Source organism: Homarus americanus, unplaced genomic scaffold (genome assembly GCF_018991925.1).
Source record: "Homarus americanus isolate GMGI-L3 unplaced genomic scaffold, GMGI_Hamer_2.0 scaffold50924, whole genome shotgun sequence".
Classification (NCBI taxonomy): Eukaryota; Metazoa; Arthropoda; class Malacostraca; order Decapoda; family Nephropidae; genus Homarus; species Homarus americanus.
In genome coordinates, this window is record NW_024718094.1 from 6,564,974 (window position 1) to 6,579,120 (window position 14,147).

Below are 14,147 nucleotides of genomic sequence, written 5' to 3' on the forward strand. Positions count from 1 at the left end.
GTAATCACAGCAGTACAGTATACTGCACAACAATGAAAAGTGTATATAGAGCTCAGTATACATCATATTGATGTACATTACACAGGAAAGCCAGTATACTTGATAATGTTACACAGTATACTTCACAATAATGCTCAGTACACAGGAAGGTCAGTAAACTTTATAATGATGCGCAGTATACAGGGAGCTCAATATATGTCATAATGCTGCACAGTACACAGGAAGGATAGGATATTTTATTATGATGTACTTGTAGTATACGGGAAACTCAGTATATACCACAAAAATGCACAGTACAAGGGAAACATATTGTACTGTACTTCACAAACCTCACAATATATTATGCACAGTGTACAGGGACAACACTGCACACCACACACCGTTCATGCCAACACCTCACCACTTCCTCACCCGTACATAACAGAGCGCACCACTCAAACATATACACACACGATATGAAAACATTTTGTGCAACCTATTTATAACAGAGGAATGCCTGGCGAAAGTACCACACTGTGTTCATGACCTAAAACTATTCAACACACACACACACACACACACACACACACACACACAAACACACACCACACACACACACACACACACACACACACCACACACACACCACACACAAACACACACCACACACACACACACACACACACACCACACACACACACACCACATACACACACACACACACACCACATACACACACACACACACACACACACCACACACACACACACACACACACACACACACACCACATACACACACACACACACACACACACACCACACACATACACTCACACACACACACACACACACACACACACACACACACACACCACACACACCACACCACCACACACACACCACACCACACCACGCACCACATCACACCACACCACACCACACACACACACACACACACACACACACACACACACACACACACAGAAAAGGGCCTGCAGAATCATGCTCGGCGCAGAATACTCCGGCTACACCAACGCTCTCGCCACCCTGGAAATGCCATCCCTCCGTGACCTCCACCACCAAGCACTGGAAAGGTTTGGCAGCCAATTAATGCACCACCCTCGTCATCGCCACCTCCTGCCACTGGCAGCCCCCCACCCAACTCGCGCAGTCCGCCACTACAACAAAATTCAGCCCATAAGAGCCCGCACCGATAGATATGAGAACAGCACCATCCCATCTATTGTTAAAATAATAAACAACTCCTGATTTATGTACTGCACAGCCCTGTAAATGTATTCAATGCATATTATATCATTATGTCTAAATTAAATGTAAGTCTGTTTATTTTCAGCCACCGGCTGCAACTCTATTAATAAACCGTTTATTATTATTATTATTATTATTATTAATATTATTACACACACACACACACACCACATACACATATACCTGGCGGACAGTTCCCTTCGATATCACAATACCGACGTATCCGCCTAAAAAATTAATTATACAAAGCATTTATCTCCAACACACTGCCAAATTGAGAGCCCTTGAACACATACACACTCTACAGACTGATGATAATATCACACAGACCATCTACACTGATGGATCTCTAAACACCGCCTGTGGGAGGGCTGGAAGTTCTATTGTTGTGACTCAACCTGACGGTAATATAATTGAGAAAGGAGTTAGAATTAACAACTGGGCATCCACTCTACAAACTGAATTAGCGGCTATATGATCAGCTATGCCAAATTCATTGAAACCACATTGTGCCATTGACAGTCTCATCATCACTGACTCTCTATCCTCACTACTTGCCCTTGGTACCCTGGACTCAGGTTGTCGATCTATCTCGAAGCCAGACAAATATGCGTGCCTTGTTGACCGGGTGTCAGGTCAAACTAAGTTAGGATCCCTCTCACATGGGCCTCATAAAACATGACAGAGTTGATGCCCTGCCAAACTCAAAGTCTAACAAAGACACTGCTGAATGAATCGGTTCGTCAAAAGAACCCTTAAAACTGTAATTAGAAAGAACTGAGTTGATGAGTTTGACGCAAGTAGACAAGTGCAAAACAGGCACTAGTCGATCCATAGTTAATTATGATGAGATGTATCGCGAACATGTATATGGAGCAAGTAATGTAAGATCAATAGATTACAAGATGTTGTAACCCCCCTAGATTAAGGTTAGGGATATAAGTACCTCTGGCAGTATATTCCTCAAGCAGATGTAAAAAAAACTAAATGTAAAGTGTGTGGCCATACATATGGACACACACTTGAACACTACGTCCTCGACTGTGTGAACGTAGAACCTTTTAGGGATAGGTCCAAGCACACTGTGTGTGAAATGGCACAACACTTCATCTCTAATGGCAAGATAGCCGACTTATTAAGATTGTATCCACTTTTTTGCACTTAGTAACTATATCAATTCTCATGTACAGAACCAAATACGCAATGTGCTTGAATACCTCCCACGTAAATGTGATAACAAAGCGTGAGGCCAGACATACTGCCCCTCACACGCCTGTTCTCACGCATTTGTGAATAAGTTACCCCTTATGTATATAGAACTGAAGAAGATTTGACAACCGCTAATTACAGACCCTTTGTAAACCCTACTCTGTAATCCTTTTGCGCTACCGCTCACAGGATGAGTGTGGGGTGCACAATAAAGTAGCCGCTGCAAGCGGCAAAATCAAAATCAAAATCAAATCACACACACACACCACATACACATATACCTCACACACACACAGAGTCTCGTCTCATGGCTATACCACGAGGTCTCACCAGCAAAAAAATACTTCACCATTTGGGCATACAACGGTGTATCTAGCCCTATCATAGTCGTGTTCCTCCACCCTGCCTTTTGTGACGTAAGTTGAGTTCTGCTTGACATGATTCACTATAACCAGGAGGATTTTCTAGAAACATTGTCTTTCTGCGTCCAGGTATATAGGGTGTCTCAGAAAAATATCCCTCCCTCCCTGCCTGTCTGCTCCCTGAGACACTGTGAGTTGGGGGCAGCAGGCAGGGAGGGAGGCAGAGACATTTTATGGCACTACACAGGCACCTCTACGACACTACACAGGCACCTCTACGACACTACACAGGCACCTCTACGACACTACACAGGCACCTCTATGACACTAAGGGACTGTTGGCCATCTCCAGTTATTAGCCTTTGCAAGTGCGTTGAAACATGACTCATATTATCGGTTCTTCATGATTCACAGCCATCGCTCCCTCATGACTCACACAACCACCTCTCCCTCATGACTCACACAACCACCTCTCCCTCATGACTCACACAACCACCTCTCCTTCATGACTCAAACACCACTGCTCCCTCATAACTCACACCACCATCACTCCCTCATGACTCAAACACCACTACTCCCTCATGACTCATATCCGCCCATCGCCACCTTACATTCACACACCCTAGTCCACTCCCCACACACACATCACTCCCTCATGACTCATCCCCCCCCTCACCGTCTGGTTCAGTATTGTGTGGTATGATTGACTGGCTGCCTCAAAGAACGTAATCTTTAGAGAGCTCCGGCCTGGATTTTCCACCTTTAATCGAGTTGTATGTTTTGGGATCAGAAATGTCGATGGAGTTGCTTCCTTGATCGTTATTTTGTTGTTTGTTATTTGTAAAAGGTTACTGGGGTTCATATGTTACAATGTTAGTGTTATTTCCCGGTGATAGTGTCATTTCCTGGTGATAGTGTTATTCCGTGGTGGTAGCGTTATTTCTTGGTGATAGGGTAAGTTATTTCATAGTTATAGTATTATTTCGTAGTGTTGGTGTTAATTCCTGGTGATTGTGTTAGTTTATAGCTATTACTGTATGTCAGGTTGTGTAATCATGCACCCGAAACGTAAAATCATACATTTAAAACGAACAGTATACACATGCACTCATGGGGTATAATCATGCACCGAAAATGTAAAATCAAGCACTCACGGTGTACAATCAAGCACTTGGGACGTTAAATCATGCATTCAGAACGTACATTATACTCAAGTACTCAATGTGTATAGTGTCATGCACTTAGGATGTATAATCATGCATTCCCAGATTCAATAGCACACAGTCTAGTGGAACCTTAAAGTCGTATCTAGTGTTAAGACATTGACGCTGTAGTGGAGAGGTTGAATGGCTACCTAGGGGATAGTTAGGCAGGTGAACTCTTGATCTTAGTGTCTAACAGTAATGACTCTCTGCTCTGGAATAGTGTTGTCTCTTTATTATTTTTTGTTTTGGAATGGTATCAGTGTTCATCTTATTTGTTCTGAATAGTACATTTGTTTATACTGTTTGTCTTGTCAGTGACAAGGCTAAAAGGATGAACAAATGTATTAAAGGATGAACAAAGTGACAAGTTGTCACTATGTTCATCCTTTAGTTCTGGAAGTGTCTTCCTTTATCCTGTGAGATCTGGAATTGTGCCTTTGTTTATCCTGTGAGTTCTAGAAGTGTCGTTGTTCATCCTGTTGTTCTGGGGTGAGTTCTGGAATAGTGTTGTTGTTCATCCTGTTGTTCTGGGGTGAGTTCTGGAATAGTGTCGTTGTTCATCCTGTTGTTCTGGGGTGAGTTCTGGAATAGTGTCGTTGTTCATCCTGTTGTTCTGGGGTGAGTTCTGGAATAGTGTTGTTGTTCATCCTGTTGTTCTGGGGTGAGTTCTGGAATAGTGTTGTTGTTCATCCTGTTGTTCTGGGGTGAGTTCTGGAATAGTGTCGTTGTTCACTGCTTGTTCTGGGGAGTCTGCAAATAGCGTCGTTGTTCATCCTGTTGTTCTGGGGGTGAGTTCTGAATAGTGTCGTTGTTCATCCTGTTGTTCTGGGGTGAGTCTCCCTGAATAGTGTCGTTGTTCATCCTGTTGTTCTGGGGTGAGTTCTGGAATAGTGTTGTTGTTCATCCTGCTTTTGTTCTGTGTGAGCTCCTGGAATAGTGTCGTTGTTCATCCTGGTTGTTCTGGAGTGAGTTCGGGAATAGTGTTGTTGTTCATCCTGTTGTTCTGGGGTGAGTTCTTGGAATAGTGCTCGCGGTTCATCCTGTTGTTCTGGGGGTGAGTTCTGGAATAGTGTCGTTATCCTGTTGTTCTGGGGTGAGTTCTGGAATAGTGTTGTTGTTCATCCTGTTGTTCTGGGGTGAGTTCTGGAATAGTGTTGTTGTTCATCCTGTTGTTCTGGGGTGAGTTCTGGAATAGTGTTGTTGTTCATCCTGTTGTTCTGGGGTGAGTTCTGGAATAGTGTTGTTGTTCATCCTGTTGTTCTGGGGTGAGTTCTGGAATAGTGTTGTTGTTCATCCTGTTGTTCTGGGGTGAGTTCTGGAATAGTGTTGTTGTTCATCCTGTTGTTCTGGGGTGAGTTCTGGGAATAGTGTTGTTGCCCATCCTGTTGTTCTGGGGTGAGTTCTGGAATAGTGTTGTTGTTCATCCTGTTGTTCTGGGGTGAGTTCTGGAATAGTGTTGTTGTTCATCCTGTTGTTCTGGGGTGAGTTCTGGAATAGTGTTGTTGTTCATCCTGTTGTTCTGGGGTGAGTTCTGGAATAGTGTTGTTGTTCATCCTGTTGTTCTGGGGTGAGTTCTGGAATAGTGTCGTTGTTCATCCTGTTGTTCTGGGGTGAGTTCTGGAATAGTGTTGTTGTTCATCCTGTTGTTCTGGAATAGTCCTGTTCATATGAATTTACATAATGTATTGTTGATATTTCTAATTACATTTGTATTTCATATGTAAAAGAATTGGTATAACAGGAAGATGTACAGGGGACGAGTTTATTCTAAAATATGATACGGTGTCAAGCTATAATGATGTTAATGTTTTAAACTGATGGTATCATAACAGACTTGTAATGATCCTGCTCTACTGTGATGATGATATCGTGTCCAGCTGTAGTGATACTCTTATAGTGTATTGACGATATCGTACCAAACTGTTTGCATATCCATAACTGTATTCAGAAAAATAATGTATGCTCGTCTAAATAATTGAAGTAAATATTCTGAATATGATTCTCTCTCTCTCACTAATGCTTTTGAATATATTATTGGTAGATTTAGTGTATAATAAACATAACGATAAACAGATAATGATCAGGTATATTTGAATATTCAATTATTGTTATAGTTTTATATTAAGGTAAATATTTGGGGTGGTTCACTGGTTCAGTATTTATTGCCCTCATAACAACACTGATTTAGAAAAACTGCCTCTCTTTCAATTTACCTGATTTATGGCGCCGGTGACCAGCATAAGCGAATTATGGGCCGTTATTGACATATCTTATGGATCACCAGACCTTGTTTTCCCTGGAGATTAAACTTCTCAACATTAACCTAACCTAACTTAACCAACTCCTTCAGGTAGAGTTAGGGTATTTAATCTTCAGGTGAAATAGGCTGAGAGGTCTTATCTTCAGTTAATCTTATTTCACTGGCAGTCAGTTTTCTGAAGGAAATAGTTCAAAATTTATTTAAAAATAAGAGTTGTAGAGGAGTGGAATAAGTTCCTCAGAAACAACATTGACGCAACCAACTACGGAGTGATAAACAAAGGTTGGGCAGATGCCCGAGTAATGTTTGAGTGTACCCGGAAAGACGCCTCCTGCACCAGATGTAGTCCACACACACACACACACACACACACACACACACACACACACACACACTAACTAACGATGATGACACCCCTAAAGATTCGCATCATTGAGTCATCACTGGTAGATCATCAAACGTGACTCCGAGTGACAGCGAAGTGCAAGAAATGCTTGACTGTTCTTCAAACTCTCAACACAGTTTCCAACTTTCACCTGACTACTTGTGCTAGACTTAGGATCATATTTGCTCCTGTACGAACTTTAATACATGCAGTAGATGTTTCTACGGCTGCCAATTTCCTTATTTTCTATATATCATATTAGAGCTCCCGTAATGCAAGTCTTGATAGACCTTGATGATTACGTCAGGTTAGGTTAAGTTAAGTTAGGTTAGGTTAGGTTTTAGCAGCATGAGAGCCACTCCTTGAACTCATTAGCACACGCTCACCATCACCTGGAGTTACAGGTGATGACAAAGGGGGTTGAGATGGTAACAGGTATTACTATCGTTACTCAGTGTTTGTGAGTGGGAAGAGCTTTTACCTTCACATCTCCTGTGTTGTCATATCTCCATTACGACCTCCAGCCTGATTGGATCCCGGACATTCAGGTTATCACCTGCCATTCTATCTACAGGACAACCCCGGCATCACACTAACACTCCCGAGTGTGAATATAAAAGAAATGTGATCTCTATTATCGGGTCATACTCAGGGGTACTATGTTGATATGATATTACATTTGATACCTGTATAATGATTGTGTGTGTGTGTGTAAAAATATATTAATACCTTGTTTATGAACTGTGTGTGTGTGTGTGTGAGGGTGGGTGTGTGCGTGCGTGCGTGCGTGCGTGCGTGCGTGTGTGTGTGTGTGTGTGTGTGTGTGTGTGTGTGTGTGTAAAAATATATTAATGTTCTGTCTATGAACTTGGGTATGCATGTGAAACAGAATATTAATATATTTTTACACACACACACACACACACACACACACACCTCATTAGTAAACAGAGGACCTTCATGTCAGCAAATAATAAAAAAGGGTATAATGATTTTTTCTTTAAACAACACTGGTGGTGGTGGCGGCGGTGGTTTTGGTAGTGGATGGTGATGGTGGTAGTAGTGATGGTGGTGTTGATGATGGTGTTGGTAGTTGTGGTGGTGGCTATGGTGGCGATGGTGATATTGGTGGATGTGATGGTGATATTGGTGGTGGTGACGGTGGTGGTGGCGGGGGGTGCCAGCCCAAGTTGAGAGGTGAGGCATCAGGTGACTAATTACTCTCAGGTCGCGGTCTTCCAGCTTTTATTGGTTTTGACTTTTATGAAATAAACTGGTCACTTACTGGCTAGGAGGGGGAGGTGGAGAGAAAAGTGAGAGTTAAGTTAAAACAAGGATACGAGAGAGAGAGAGAGAGAGAGAGAGAGAGAGAGAGAGAGAGAGAGAGAGAGAGAGAGAGCACATTTACTGAAAGACAAGGAGAACAATGAAAGAGAAAAGAAAACCAACCCTTGGGAAATGTGAGATACTTGGGAAATGCGAGTTATCTAGGAGGTGTGAGTTACCTGGGAGATGAGGTACTTAGAAGAAGTGTGGTACGTGGTAGTTCAGGTACCTGCGAAGACATGAGCTGTACTTCCAAATCACTTAAGGTTACCTGTAATGAACACCTGGAGATGCATAGTCTTGAGGTCTTAACGATCTTACCTTCTACAACGACACTTTTAACGGATGATTCAGATCACCTAACCTAACATAACGAACTTTAAAATAACAATATCTAACCTCATCAATCCTAACTTATCTTATCCTAACCTAACCTAACCTAACCTAACCTAACCTAAACTACCCTAACCTATCCAATCTTAACCTTACCTTACCTTTCCTTACCTAACCTAACCTTACCTTACCTAACCTAACCTTACCTTACCTAACCTAACCTAACCTAACCTAACTTAACGTAACCTAACCTAACCTCACCTAAATTATCCTAACCAACTGAACCTGACCTTGGTAATGGTTAGTAAAGGTAACTAAAGTTATTATTATGATGATTTACAATATAAATGATGTTGTTACATTATGAACGTAAAGACGATTTTCATTTAACAAATATGTATTTTATTCTAAACGGGTTAGGTGAAATAATTAGAATGAGAAGATGAGGACCTTCAGACATAGGATATTTGAATTCGAGTTGGTAAATTCACCTCAAAAGGTTCTCCAACAGTAACTCAAGGTATAATGGAAGGTTTAATGCTGGATGGAAGTTGTATAATAACTAATACCACTCGGTTGTGTTGTATTGCAGGTTAAAGCTAATGTTGTCTGCTCCCTTAATAGCACTGTACTGTGTTGGAGGCTATGATGAAAGTGTAAGGTTTAAAGGCGTATAAAGGTGTTATAATGAGAGTTAGTCAGTAATACTTGTGTTGCAGGTTGAAGCTGGTGTTCTCGTGTATGATGGAGCTGTCAGCCTTCCCCCTCGACTCCCAGGTGTGCACCATGGAGGTCGCCAGCTGTAAGTGTTCCAAAACGAGTTTATTGTTCGCACGGGGCTACTGCAGTCTGACAAATGGTCACAAAAGGGTTTTCGCCCCACGTACATGAGTGTAGACACAGACCATTCTTTGTTGAACACCAAAACATAGAACAGGGAACAAGTTATTTTTTTCTTATCTCTCCCCATCACACCCTAGAGTCTACACCAAAGGAAGACATTTTGATTTATTTCTTCTTGTATCTTTGGACACCTTACCATATTTCACCTGATGAGTAAACACTAATGTTAATCTAATCTAACCTAACCTAACCCCCAGGTAACGTTAGTGTATTTAATCGTGAGGTGAATAAAGCTTGGGTGCCTAATCTTCAGGTTGTTCCACTCTTTATCCATTTATGTTTAAACCGATCATATATGCCCGTCAAGGTAAGTTTGGCTCTGCAAGGGATGACCTAGGTGGAGCTGAGGCACTCTCGTTTTCTTTACTTAATGATTTGGAACAAATAATCAAACACCCTACACGGGTTCCTGATCGACACGGACAACTTGCTAACATTCTTGATCTTTGTTTTACCTCTAACCCCTCACACTATTCATACTGAAATTCAGCCACCTTCGGGTCTTCTGATTACAATCTTATTTCTATTAAATCAAACTGGGCACGACCACCTCCTCCATCCCCCTCTAAACGTCAACTATGGCACTATCGGAGGGCAAGCTGGCAATCCTTGCGAGAATTCTTCACCGACTTTCCTTAGGATGAATGTTGCTTTTCCTCTCGGGACGCCTCAGTATGTGCTGACAGCATTGCTTAGGTTATACAGGGTGGTATGAGTGCATTTATCCCATCTTCTACCAAAACTTTCACTTTACAATCATGGTTTGATCGCTCCTGCTCTCTTGCATGCAGGGAGAGAGATAGGGCATATCAAGCTATGAAACTATATCCTTCTCCTATTACCCACTCCTCTTTCACTACTTCTAGGGCCAAACAGAATTTTATAAAAAGAAAGACCGCTGTCCTGACAAACTCTTCCTCGAGTAAATCCTTCTGGTCCTTCACCAAAAACATCTGTAATAACTTCTGCTCTCCTTCTTTTCCTCCTATCTTCCGACCTGATACCTCGATAGCCAACTCTCCCCCTGACAAAGCCAATCTTTTTGGCACCTTATTCTCCTCTAATTCCACCTTAGACGATTCCAACTCTATCCCTCCTACCCCTGCTCCTCCAACTGAACCTATGCACTTTCCTATAATCTCCACTCGCAGGGTTGCCGGTGTGTTATCCAGGTTGGATGTGAGTAAGGCGCATGGACCGGACGGAATACTCCCTCGTGTTCTGAGGGAGTGTGCTGAAGCTCTGGCCCCTGTGCTTGCTCGCCTCTTTCGTCTCTGCCTCAAAACCCAAACTTTTCCTTCTTCTTGGAAGCCTTGGTTCAGTCCATCTCGAAGAAGGGTGACCATTCTAATCCCTCTAACTATCGCCCCATTGCCCTAACTTCATCCCTCTAAGATTTTCGAAACTATCTTGAACTCCCATTCTCTTTTGTCGGATCACTTTATACTTGTGAGAGAGAGAGAGGGGAGGTGGCTGGCTTGTGTTCGAAGGGGGGGGGGTTGCCTGTGGTAACTGATATGAGGGCAGAGGGAGGGAGGAGGATAGCTGGGGGAACAGGGTAACATTCAATAACTGAGACACTAGGGGAAACAGGTGATAGGTGTGTTGTCACTCAGGACTCAATGTATCAACACCTAAGACCTAAGGGGGGAATTTATAACACTTCTTGATGATTCTTTGTTTATGGAACACCTTCTATTAAGAGTGACAGTTATACTTCGAAACAATAAACCTATTTTCCTAGCTAGTTAAACAGGGTTCACATGAATCACAATACATTTTGTGAAACGGATAGAACCTTAAGTGTACTCACAGCAACGGATATTTACAACACCACAACATACACTTACAACACATGACAACAGTTATGACAACACACTATAACAAATACTTGCGACATACTACAACAGACACTTACAACACACTATAACAAATACTTGCGACATACTACAACAGACACAACACACTACAACAGATCCTTACAACTCTACAATAGATAGATAGATAGATGTACATGTATTCCGTAAAATCGTTATAACCACAAACTGGTATCACGCTCTCAAACTATATGTTATGCATAATTTTCTAGTGGCTGTATATTATGTAAACAGTGACAATTGTTAAACTAATTTTGTTAGGTACACAAACACACAAATAACACTGAATACGCGTGTGATGTTTTGTATAGATGTAAATTTTTCGAAAAAATAATAATGAACTGTGTGGATGTTAGGTGACAGCTGAATGAGAAATGCTTTTAAGACACTGTGCCAATTATTTCCTTATAACATGTACACTGTCTTTATTGTAAATTATCTTTCTCTAACACACATGCACATTTAATACCTCACGTATTTTCTTGCACAATATACACACACCTTACACTAGAACACACTCGCCAACACACCCTCCTCGTCATACTACAGCTGCTTCCCTCCCTCCACCCAGCTGTTAAACGTAAACCTGTCGACCGTTAATTATTTTTTCATACGTTTTCCATTGTTTCTCCTATAATTGAAGGGTGAATTATATTTATTGATGAATGTAAATAGGAGATAAGCCGTCCAGCCATTACCCGGCAAAATCTGAAATATGGCTGACTATAATATTATACAGGTGAATATATACTGTATAATATACCTGATAACTTACCATCAACCGGGTAGCTTATTTACATACAAGATTATACGGGATATATGTATGGAATGCATGTATTGCTTTTGAGAACAAGTGTATAGGTAAGAATCTTGAAAATAAATAATTTATTGTTCGAAGTGCAAGATGACAATTGGGTAAACAAAAAAGGGAATTAATAACAAGAATGAGATAATATAGATTAATCGTATTGGACACTTTAATACGAGTCTGTTGGTTTGAAGTACCAAATAATTCTAGTGTCTGAGATAAGGTTTGTTCCACACTTTTATGTCGCTCGTTTATCGATAGAAATATAATACAATCTTACAGTTACAAGGAGCACAGTGAGTAATAATCTAAACATTACAATTAGCCTTTTAATTTCGAGCATTTCGTCAATATAGGAACGTTTGTGTTAGAGGTGAGAGTGTGACGTGATAGAGAACTACCCGATGCTGATATGTCGTCAGGTCAATACAAACATTAAATAATAGCTTAGTTCTACAGTATATATGACCGCGTTGATCTCTCTTCAATAGAACCAAGTCTCAACAGATATTTCATGATAGCTGGAATTCATAGAGACAATACATTCACATTGGTATTGTAGTACCACCAGTGTCTACTGCAGCGGTTCTTAACGGGGGAGCACGCCCCCCTAAGGGGGCCTGAGTAATTTCCAGGGGGGGCGCGTACCCAGAGCAAAAAATAAGGCATGGCCTAAACAGGTGTGTGTATGATCTTATTTGGATTTTCGTAGGGGGGGTGGAGGGGTTCTCGTTCCCCACAGATACTTCAAAATGTCGTAAATGATAACTACGTCAATCAAAATGTAAAATTCCACTAAAAGTGACTGAATTAAGGTAGTAATAATGTCCGTAAGTGTACGATAATTTGATGAAGAAACGATAATTTTGAGGCTCCAGTACGATAATTCACATTTGAAAAATTGTCAACACTGACTGAGACGATTTCCAGTGCCAGTCGCCCGCGACGTCCGTCCGTGACAACTTTCTATCTCTCACACTCACGCATTTCTTTCTTCAATTGAGCTATGATGTAGGGTAGACTTTTTATGAACAAACAATAATGATAAGTACTTATATCAATTGAAAAGAATGTTAATTGTTTCGTTTTAATAACGAGAATGAAATTTGCCAACTCAGAATCACGCGTTGTCTACTTTGAGTGATGCTTATGGCCATGTGGTGGTGGTGGTGGTGTTTATGATCATGGTTTTAAAATTTTATATGAAGGAAGGAGGGGGGCGTGGAGAAGAGGACCAACTTCTATAGGGGGCGCGACCCTAAAAAGATTAAGAACCACTGCTCTAGTGAGTCATACTTGAGAATAATACCCAAACTCGGATGAGATTAATATATACTTCGAGGATCGGTAGGAACACTACTGACTACGGTGACGAGGAACACCCACCCGTGTTGTCAGGTCCTGCCGGGGCGTCATTTTCATCGCGGTCTGTAACCTTTATGGTAACGTCAGCGCCTCTCACGGGGGATTTTAGTGCTTACTGGGTCTTACCTAGAACCTCGCCACACACCAGTCTTTTCTGATTACAGAGACGGACAGACAGGGACATTGATGGTTTTGTTCTGTGTCTGGTTTAGTCGTCCTCGCTCTTAGATAAACGAACACCCGAGTATTAAAAAACCTTCATCGTAGTCTTCATACTTAAGTATAGTCAGTTTTAGAAGAGTGTTATTTCACTTAAAGATTAACTACCTTAACAATAGCCTAACCTAACCTAACCTCATCCCCCAAAGAATAGCGTTAGGGTGGATCATCTTAAGGTGAAATATGCTGGAGTGGAAATTCTTCCGGTGAACCAAAATAACTTCCAAAATGAAAAATTACTCTTGAGACTTTAACTAGATACGTACACTTACCACCAATTAGGAAATAAAATCGTGTAGACAATTATTTGGAAAAGGTTCACTTCATAAACTTTATCTTCCAACAGGTGGTAAGTAAGCGTGTTTAGTTAGGGTAGAATGTAGTTGTATTTTTGTCTATGTTAATTCTGGATTTTATTTTTGTGTTTTAACTTAAATTCGCCAGTTAATTGCATTCTGACATATTTAATTAAGAGGAAAATTAATTGCAAGTACAAGAACTATTGGTGTTTAAATAAGGCCTTTAAAAACATACACACAGAATATCGCTGATTTAATTTTTTTTAATACCGCGTCCGTATGAGAGGCGTCAGTGTGAGAGGCGTTAGTGTGAGAGGCATCGGTATGAGAGGCGTCAGTGTGAGAG

At 41.3% G+C, this 14,147-nt stretch overlaps 1 protein-coding gene across 4 annotated transcripts in view; it reads left to right on the forward strand.

Annotated features, from left to right (window-relative positions):
- Positions 1 to 14,147, forward strand: part of LOC121859166 (glycine receptor subunit alpha-2-like) — a 259,881-nt gene that overhangs the window by 185,015 nt on the left and 60,719 nt on the right. For all 4 annotated transcript variants that reach the window (XM_042355913.1, XM_042355915.1, XM_042355914.1 and 1 more), the window contains exon 6: positions 9,050 to 9,132. In XM_042355913.1, the coding sequence (XP_042211847.1) occupies positions 9,050 to 9,132 (83 nt within the window). The remainder of the gene's footprint in view (positions 1 to 9,049; positions 9,133 to 14,147) is intronic.